This window comes from Acanthisitta chloris, unplaced genomic scaffold, assembly GCF_000695815.1.
Source record: "Acanthisitta chloris isolate BGI_N310 unplaced genomic scaffold, ASM69581v1 scaffold19002, whole genome shotgun sequence".
Taxonomy (NCBI): Eukaryota; Metazoa; Chordata; class Aves; order Passeriformes; family Acanthisittidae; genus Acanthisitta; species Acanthisitta chloris.
The window spans coordinates 9,231-19,644 of NW_008660323.1; the positions used below are offsets into that span (position 1 = coordinate 9,231).

At 39.2% G+C, this 10,414-nt stretch overlaps 1 protein-coding gene across 1 annotated transcript in view; it reads left to right on the plus strand.

Annotated features, from left to right (window-relative positions):
* The window catches only part of SLC5A7 (solute carrier family 5 (sodium/choline cotransporter), member 7), a gene marked incomplete at its 5' end in the record, with an annotated part of 14,035 nt that extends 8,420 nt beyond the window's left edge, over positions 1-5,615 (plus strand). Inside the window, 4 exons of the mRNA XM_009069782.1 lie at positions 299-442; positions 2,293-2,446; positions 4,078-4,295; positions 4,992-5,615. Of these exons, the coding sequence (XP_009068030.1) occupies positions 299-442; positions 2,293-2,446; positions 4,078-4,295; positions 4,992-5,615 (1,140 nt within the window). The remainder of the gene's footprint in view (positions 1-298; positions 443-2,292; positions 2,447-4,077; positions 4,296-4,991) is intronic.
* Positions 5,616-10,414: the final 4,799 nt, after the last annotated feature.

A 10,414-nucleotide genomic window follows, 5' to 3' on the forward strand; every position in this document is an offset into this window, starting at 1 on the left:
AGAATGAATGATGTCTAAATGTGACTTTCCGGCTGATTTGGTGATTTACACTGATTAAGTCTCTGCTCACACTCTCCAGGACTGATGTAAGCTATCCACTCCCAAGCTCTCTGGATTTCAGAGGTGTTCCACCTGCACATGACCTGACTTTTCTGCAAGTCAGCTTGGCAGTTTTGCATTCAATCTGTAGCATACAAGAAGAAGAAAACTGTTAATATTTGACAGTGTTAACATTCAAATTTCAGAGATTAGGAATGTCTTCTTTAAGCCTGAACAGATTGTTTCTCTTTGGTTGCAGTGGATCAGTGTCCCCTTTGCGATGTCCCATCCTGCAGTAACAGACATTGGGCTCACAGCTGTGCACCAGGTGTACCAAGCACCTTGGCTTGGATCTATCAATTCACTTGACATTTACACATGGTTGGACAATTTCTTTTTACTGGTAAGTGGAGACTTGTGTGAAGGAATGAAGCATTTAAGCACTCACACTCTGTTACTGTGACAGCTGAAAATAATAGAGCCTAGTTAAGAGTTTCCAGCAAACTGAAAACTTTTACCCTCTTGACTCCTGCTCAATATTTCTGCACATTTGAATGATTTCAGTGACATATCCGTCAGCATTGCCAGGAATGCAATTTAAATATCATCAGGCTGAAAGAGCTGACTTGTTAAAATTAAATAGAAGTCTGCAGCAAATGCTTTACTGATGTCATTGTTGGCAGAGGAATTTATATGTTGCAGAAGGCAATAAATATGTTATACAAATGATTAAATATGCCTCAGGTATAGATGAAGTAGAAAAAGCTGTGCAGAGATGGATGGAAGGATGGATGAATTCATATGTGCACACTTGCCAGAAGGAGCCAAGAGCTTTCATTATTTAATACCTCTGTATTACACTCAGGATTAGGTGGTTATTAAGTACTTTCCATTACAAGGTCTAGAAACACATGCAAACATTTTCCATTCTCAGTGTCCCTATGCAAATCTGCACTGGTTTCATTATCATGTTGTACTTTGGGATTACTTTCCCTGTAGGTTTTTTTTAAATCATCTCAAGCAAAAATCATCTCAAGCAAAAATCATCAGGGTTTTCTGATAAGTGGGCTATTAAAACATATTATTTTCTCCAGCTTCCTCTCAGAGAGCCAAAGCATGACATTAGCTCAAGTGTCTGTATTCTCTCTGGTAAGCCCAAAGGTTTCATCTGGGTTGATGACCAAAGGAAAGGTCTGATGTTGCCAAACTCTGACAAACTTCTTTTCATCTTCTTCGTTTCATTATAGCTCAAGAAATTTACACATTCTTGGAAAGCTTCGTTAAAGGAAAATTATTAAGGCAGCAAAAGAAAATAGTCATAAATAACAAGTCAAAATTGGACTTGTCTGTGAAACATTAATTTAGTCCCTGTGTGTGCATGAAGCATATATGAAACACCTGTGTACATACTGTCTGGTCCAAATGCCTCCTGCCTCATTTGGTGTGTAGAACTGGGCTGTGCACATTTAGTGAGCAATTTGATTTGTTTTCTTTCAGTGCTGTTTAGTAACAGGCAATTATTTTCTTCATGGAGACAATTCAAATCCTGCTCTCAAGACAGAATTGTCAGCACTTGATTTTTCAACCTTTGGTAATACTCTTTAGTGTCATATTTTGCAGATGTAATTTTAAGTCTCATCAGGATCTTCACTGTTAGATACCCAAATAAAAAAAGAGGTGTTGCCACCATAAAAGAAAACTTTCTTTTGCTGCTTTGTCTTCAATTTCTGTTGCTATTGTATTTGCTTAAGGCAGTAGGAGAATAATATTTCAGATTCTGAGTTCAATGTCAATACAGAGTGTCTTGCTTTGTTTAAATGACCACGTGCATTCACAAAGGAAGATAAAATCTTGCTTTCAAATCCTATCAGAATCAAATCCAATTTTGGTGGGGGAAGGTTACTGGAGGGCAAAATTTTCAAATATGAAACATGACCATAGTATTTTATAACCTTTAATGAGGCATTGTCAGGTATTTGTACATTTTACAAATCTTGGGGATTACAGAGATTATGTAAGTGCAAAGTGTTGTTGCTAATTGTGCACAGGAATAACTTGCCTAGAAGAATGGGATTTAAGTAGACTTACACAGGTTTGGCATTGCTTGTGAGAATGAAAGTTGCAGTAATTACTGGCTGATGAAATAATAAATGAATCTAAAAGGAACAACATAGCTTTCAGCATTCAAGTAATGTTTCTATATGGTGTTAGCAAAACCATCCACTGACAGCATCCTGTCCATTGTGTTTGCAGACATTAGGAGGAATCCCATGGCAAGCATATTTCCAAAGAGTCCTTTCCTCATCTTCTGCCACATATGCTCAAGTTCTGTCATTCCTGGCTGCTTTTGGCTGTCTCGTCATGGCTATCCCTGCAGTACTTATTGGTGCAATTGGAGCATCTACAGGTAAAGGATTAAAAATCGGTAGCAACCATAAATGGAAAATGAACAGTGCAATAAGTGTGTGAAAACAAAACTCAGGTTGGATATAGGTGACATATAGGCTAAATAGCCATGTGGCATCATTAATCAACTCATGACTTCTTCAAAAGGAGACTACACAGAAAAATTGTATTATAAAATATTTTTCCCAAAGGAAATTGTTTCTACCCCAGTGGATGAAATTAAATCATTTTGTGCATTCAGGGTACCTACAGATGTAATATATCTATTTGATGCTTGAGTTAGATTCTGGTACTTTTATTTGGGCCTAACATAGAACCATCAAGGTTGGAGGAGACCTCTGAGATCATCGAGTCCAACCATTAACCTGTCACTGCTGGAGCCCCTAAACCCTAAACCAGATCCTCCAGTGTCAGATCCAGACGCCTCTTCCACACTCCCAGGGATGGTGACTCCACCACCTCCCTGGGCAATATCCCAGTGCCTCAACACCCTCACAGGGAAAACATTTCTCCTCACATCCAATCTGACTCTGCCCTGGCTCAGCTCAAGGCCATTCCCTCTAGTCCTCTCCCTGCAGCCATGGCAGGACACACATCCCCCACCTCTCTCCAACCCTGGCAGGGACTTGCAGAGAGCCAGGAGGTCACCCCTGAGCCTCTTCTCCAGGCTAAACAAACCCAACTCCCTCAGCCCTTCCTCATCCCACAGGTTTTCCAGCCCTTTGCTGCCCTCGTTGCCCTTGGCTGGACTCGCTCCAGTGCCTCAGTGGCCTTTTTTTATTGAGAGGCCATAAAACAGTAATAATGGGGAGCAGCTGAGAGAGCTGGGGTTGTTTAGTCTGGAAAAAAGGAGACTGAGGGGAGACCTTATCACCCCCTACAACTACCTGAGAAGAGGTTGTAGCAAGTTGGGTCTTGTCCCAAATAACAGGTAACAGTACAAAAGAAAATGGCCTCAAGTTGCACTAGGGAAGGTATAGATTGAATATTAGGAAAACTTTCTTCACCAAAAGGGTTGCCCTGGAGGTATTTAACAGACATGTAGATATGGCACTTGAGGACATGGTTTAGTGGTGGGCTTGGCAGTGCTGGGCTAGTGGTTGGACTCAAAGATCTTAAAGGCCTTTTCCAACTTAAATGGTTCTATGATTTGTCAGAAATTTCTTACCTTGACCAAAATATCCTTGTCAAGGTCTTTCTCATAGTGAGAGTGATCCTCACAATAACCATGTAGTTAAATGTTGGAAATGTTTCACACATTGCTTTGCACTCTGTCTGTAATTCAAAATAGTAGTTATACACATCACAAAGAAACATGTACCCCAGCCTTATTTTATTGAGTGAAATTACCTTTATGAGCAATTTGAAGTTTTAATATTAAACTTTTTATGGGATAGCCACAGGCTGTGGTCAGACTTATTCTAAAGACAAGTAAAAATGCTGAATAGAATTAAATCTGCCTAACAGAAACCAGTGGGACACTGCATCTCTGAGATGCCATCAGTCTGTCCCTCATAACAGTTTGGTCATTGAGCGTGAATGAACTGTGGCAATATGAATAGCTTGAAGTCAAGAGATGCTGTAGCTGATGATGCTAATGTTACTAATTACATTCTGGTGTCTATATTGCAGCTTGGAACCAGACTGAGTATGGTGTCCCTGACCCCAAGAGTAAAAGAGAAGCAGATATGATTCTACCAATTGTGCTCCAGTACCTTTGCCCAGTCTATATCTCATTCTTTGGCCTTGGTGCTGTTTCTGCTGCTGTGATGTCCTCAGCTGACTCTTCAATCTTATCAGCAAGTTCTATGTTTGCTCGGAACATTTACCAACTTTCCTTTCGGCAAAATGTGAGATAACATTTTCCTTTCTACTTTTAGAGAAATTTTGGGTGAGGCCTTAATGAAGTGATACATAGACAGTAATTTTATAATGAAACACTTTGCTCATGTTCCTGCCTATGACTAGAAAAGTGCAGCATTTAGTTCCTAACAGTATGTTGAACAAAGAGAAAATCATAACAATATTTATGGTTCCCAGAGGTGAAAGAGCTAGCTCAGGGCAACTTTCAAGAGTTCTCATGGCCCTGCAATTCAGCCATAAGTTTTACTTCAATCCTTAACAAAATGAAACATTTTTCTAATTATTCATTCATCAGAGAATCATTTGACAACAGAATGGTTTAGCAAGTTGGAGTTTTCTTAGGAAAAGGAGAAGAAATTCTGATGCTGACAGCTTTTTTCTAGTTGAGCCATATCGTACTTCTATTTCAAAGTTATTTCCAACACTGCTGGTTTTTCTCTGACACATTAGCAAACTTTTCCTCATGTTCAACATCTAATGACTTTGGGAATGACAACCATAACCCTTGAGGTTTTTTCTCTGAGCTTGACATGAACATAGAGATATTAAGTTTGTAAATATCATTGAATAAATCATACCAAATATCCTTTCACAATGCAGTATTTCATACTGTCTGTGCATGAATGTCAGCATACATGTATCACCACAGCAAAAGCCACATAACACTGCTGGTTTCTTTGCAGGCTTCAGACAGAGAAATTGTGTGGGTCATGAGAATCACTGTTCTTCTGTTTGGAGCATCAGCAACAGCAATGGCACTGCTGGCTTCGTCAGTGTATGGCCTGTGGTACCTCAGCTCTGACCTTGTTTATATCATCATATTCCCCCAGCTGCTCTGTGTGTTGTTTATTAAAGGAACCAACACCTATGGTGCCATTGCAGGATACTTATTTGGCCTTTTCCTCAGAATAACTGGAGGAGAACCTTACCTCTACCTTCAGCCCTTGATCTTCTATCCTGGCTGGTATCAAGATGATAACAATATCTATGTCCAGCGATTCCCTTTTAAAACTCTTGCTATGCTCACCTCCTTCTTTACTAACGTTATAGTCTCCTACTTAGCCAAATACTTATTTGAAAGTGGGACTTTGCCACCAAAGCTGGACTTCCTTGATGCTGTTGTTGCCAGGTACAGTAGAGAACACATGGACAAAACAACTCTTGTAAAAAGTGACAATATTGTATTAAATGAACTTGCACCTGTGAATCCACGACACAGTCTAACTCTGAGCTCAACTTTCACGAACAAGGAAGCCTTCAACTATGTTGATTCGAGTCCAGAGCTCTCCAACACTGAAGACAATTAAAAAATCTGGCAACCAAGGGCAAAAGAGGCTATTCTACAAAGAAGAGTAAGAGGCATTTTATCAGAAGAAATACAAGGAGTGGGAATAAAATGCCTCTGCACATTCTTAAAGTTGTTTCTAGGAGCAAGAGCATCCCATGGGAGGAACCCTTTTCTGCTATTATCTAACATGTTGGATTAGATCGTAGAGCGTTTACCAAAATATACACTCAGATCTCATTCTTTCCACCCAGAACTATATACTGTGTAATTAAAAAACATTTATAATTGAAAATATATGTAGCAGGAAATGTGCAGCAGTTATTTATTAACCTAGGACATGGTCTGAAGAGATTATAATGCAGTCACTGAAATATTATCAGTCAACTTTTTATTGGCGTTAAGTGAAAATATATTGTCACAGCTATAAGTGATTATTACTGAAGAGTTAGTTTCTTGAGCAAGGACAGGTAACTGGGATTTTGCTCTGGTCATTTTTTTGCCACATAAAGAAATTTAAACATTAGAATCTAGTATTGTATTATTTGTATGAGACAGCCAAATGCACAAATAGTAATAAATTTCTTATAGGAGTGCTAAATATCATATATTAACTTTGAAAAGTTAAAATGAATTCACCAGTTTAAAATTATGTTATGCCTAATGCAAGACAACCTTCAGCAAAGTATATTACTCTAGGTGTTCTCTTTTATTTTTCCTGTGGTTAGTGGCTGTCACCAAAATTCTTATAGCAATAATTGGAGTTGAAATTCAGCTTGTGAAAAATGACTCTTCTAAAAAAAAAATTTTCAGTGTTGAGAAAAGAAGCCTTGTCTTGACTTATGATCAAAATGAACGCTGAGCAAAGAAATCTGACACTAAGCAACCAAAACAATGGAATAAATATTGAAAAGTAAAGAGAGTCAAGGCTTGAAAAGAGAGAGGAGAGGGTTTTCCATAGAGAAAATTCCTACTTTTCAATTAATATAAAAAGCATTCTCAAAGATATTAACAATCTTCTGGCTTGGTCTTGCTGGGATTACTCTGGAAAGTGGAGATTTTCCATAGAAAATCACATTTTACTCAAAAATCTCTCAAAAAAAACAGGTTTGCTGAACAGCTTTCCATATCTGTGTCTGCCTCCAAAAGCAGGTTGGAGGGGAAGTGAAAGGAAAGCTGAACCCACAAGCAGAATGAAAGGCACAGTGTTGTCTTCCACTAAATACTGGAGTCCTTCATTAATGTCTGTCCTCCTGGCCATCGTGGTAGCACCACAGAGCACCAGCAGTGGTCAGATGCAGACAAGACTTCACTCATGAATGGCAATGCTGGCCAAAAGTGGCAAAGCAGGGAGATGAGGTCTCTTCCAACTTTGCCTAGGCCAATAGGGAACACTCAGTGTCGTTTCCATTTGCCCATGGCCGAGATGATTGTGTCTGTCCCCATTGGTATGTGCCTTTCACAGTGGGAGCTCTGGTTGCTAGGCGTCTGTATAATCAAGAGTTTCTGTATAACTAAGAGTTAGGATCCAATGATTCTTTATTAAATCTACGCATGACACAAAATGTTCAGTTGAAATGCTGCCAGTCACTGGTGAAATCTCTTCTTTAACACTCGTGGCAAGAGGAGCTACACTGGGGGACAGGAGATGTAAGAATAGGTTTTGCTGCTAAAGGAAGAAGCCATCAACTTGTGCATTCAATGCTGACATAAGCTTTCACAAGGTTGAATCCTTAGATATGTTTTTGCTCCTTTTGTGGAGTCTTAACAGCATATATATTTTTTATACGTAGAGATAATTAATTTCAGAGATGTTGATTTCTTTTCTCCTTACACTGCATTTAAAAATAGCACCACATCTCAGTTCTGAAAACACAGGATGACCTGTGGTACTGCTGGGCTAACACATACTGAGTGTGCTAGAGGGAACTAAATCAGGACCTGCACTAATCTTACAGCAGAGTGGCAGGCTAATGGTCGGAGTCGATGATCATAGAATCAACCAGGTTAGAAAAGACCTCCAAGATCATCAAGTCCAACCCTACTATGTTTATTAGCCCATGGCACTAAGTGCCGCATCCAGTCTCAGCTTGAAAATCTCCAGGGATGGTGAATCCACCACCTCCCTGGGCAGCACATTCCAATGCCTGCTCACTCTCTCTGTAAAAATCCTAGAAGTCTCCTCCAACCTTGACGAATCTATGACTCTATGATTCTAAAAACCCAGAAGACCCAATATATCAAAGAAATAAAAAACTCCTGCAAGGTGAGAGAACAAGCCACCAATGAAATTCAGGGTGCTGAGTATCTCAAAAACCAAACGTGAGCCCAGTGATATTCATTCCCCCATGGACCACAGAAGAGAGAGGAGGGAAGAGATTGTACAGAAGAAGGAGAGGGGAGAACAGAGCCACTACTGAATGACTGTCAATTTCCAGACCAGATCCTCTAGCTTGAATCCCTTCCTAAGAGAAAATATCAAGCCACATTTTTGCCCGCTTGCATAGCCAATGTCTTGTGCTGCAGTCAGAAATTAAGTTAGAGGATCTCATTTGAGATTCAGATTAGATATTAGAAAACATGTTTTCACTGTTAGGATGTTCAGGCACTGGAATATTGCCCAGGGAGGTGGTGGAGTCACCATTCCTGGAAGTGTTGAAAGGGCATTTGGATCTGACACTGGAGAATCTGGTTTAGGGTTTAGGTGTTCCAGCAGTGACAGGTTAATGGTTGGACTCAATGATCTTAGAGGCCTCCTCCAACCTTGTTCATTCTATGATTCTATGATTTTACAGCCACCTGTATGTCTTCATAAAAAATTTCCTCTTACCTCAGTTTTGTCTGTGAATTGCTAGAATTTCATTATGAAGGGCTGCAGAGTGACCAGATGCTTTGAATATAGCAACATTTCTGTCTTGTTTATTTCAAAATGCCTATTTGTGAGAGAAAAAAAGAAAAGAGAATGGGATTCAGCTGGAATCATTTAAGAAATTTTGATTAAAAAATAAAAATCCTTTTCTTTTGTATTCCTTTGTTGCCATAAATATGTAAATGCTTTGAAAATGTTCAAGAAAAAAAAAGTTAAGTGAAAATAAAATAAGTGTTAGCCCAAATATTTCGAGCCAGATGCTTTCAATATTATCAGAATATGTTACACTTTTTATCCTGTAGACAAACTTTGTGAAATTCATGTGATTTTGCACAGTATTCCTGCTTAGGTGGAACTCTGCCTTCCCTAAATGGAAAGTGGTTCCAATGAAGAACTTCAGTCCTCCCTGCGGAGACTGAAAGGTTATTGCACTTTTTCACGTAGCACACCATGGAAGCTGTAGCATGCAAAGGAGAGTAGTGACATGGATGACTGTTGATCCTGTGACTATAACTCTGCTTTCCACATAGCAATTCTCTGTGTGTGTCTTTGTGTGAGTCCAACAACGCCTGCCATGGTTGCAGTGTGGGCTGCATAGTAGATGGGACAACTACAAAAGCTAAATAGCCCCATGCAAAGTCTGTTTACAGGTTTTATTGCCTTAGTTCAGCTATCCTACCATTAAATTTGTACAGAGCTGTTCATATAACCAAAGGCCATATCTGTAATTGATAGCTGGAGTAGAAGAAAAATGGACCAGGATACAACTAAGTTGTGCACTAGCAAAATGCCAACAGGACGTGATTCTTCAAGTAGGTTTTGTTCTCAGAGGAATTATCAGATGTATCTTCTCCACTTTTGCAATTTGTAGGCTGTAGTACTGTGCAGTAAATTGGATCTATAATCAGTGAAGCAAACAGCTCATTTTCAGACACGGAGGTTATTGTTTCTGAGCCTACAATTTCTACGTAAAATATTCATATCATGGTCATACATTTTGCTTTCATATTCTTAACACTTGTGAATAGCATTTATTTGACAGGGTTTTTTACCTCCTCTGCATGAGATGTGTTCATAAAGTCAAGGTTAATAACATAGCTGACATGTCAAAAAAGTTATTTCATCTATATTTGTCCATATGGGATGGTATATGTATTATAAATAAAACATACTTTTGTGAACCTGAACTGAATGTAAACATTAAGTGGAACAAATAAAGTAAAAGTCAGATTTTCATATAGTACAACAATTTAGGATTTCAAATAGAAGTATCATAGAAAAAAACAACCTGTTATTAATTTTTCCTTCTGCCCTTCAAGTGTATTGATCAAGTTCCATGTGCAGTTAGACTGTAAGTTATTGTACATCTGCTATTAATCAGGGCAGTATTTGTGGCTGTTGTTAAAAAAAAAAGTATATTTTTGTCTATGTCAGAAATGTTATATTAAGACTATACCTAACAAAGCAGATAGGAAGCATAATATAGAGATATATGTTTTGACTTCATTTGTATTGTATTCAATAGTGCCCATGCAATTCAGGAAAACACTGTCTGATTTTGGGTCTGTTTTGTCCATCTATTAAAAATAAAGACATTTATTTTATTATCACTCGGCATCACCTGGAGTTCTGTCTCATGGGCACAGCCACACAGAGATGAGGTGGCCTTGGCAGAGCAGGATTTGGCTCTCACCCAGGGGATCAGTGTGGTCACTGTGGCTACAGCCCTAACCCATGCTGGAAATAGAGCTCCTAGTTCAGTAATCCCCTCCTTGTCCTCACAGTGAGAAAGAGCAGAAGCCTCTGAGCTCCAGGATAACCTACATCCAGTGGGACTCTCTCCTGCAGACCACTTGGCAGGGACCTTGTACTTGGGGATAGGGACTGTGGTTTGGGCTGCAGAGCTGGGAAGGAGCACAAAATGAACTACAGGAGCAGGAGAGATTACTCCT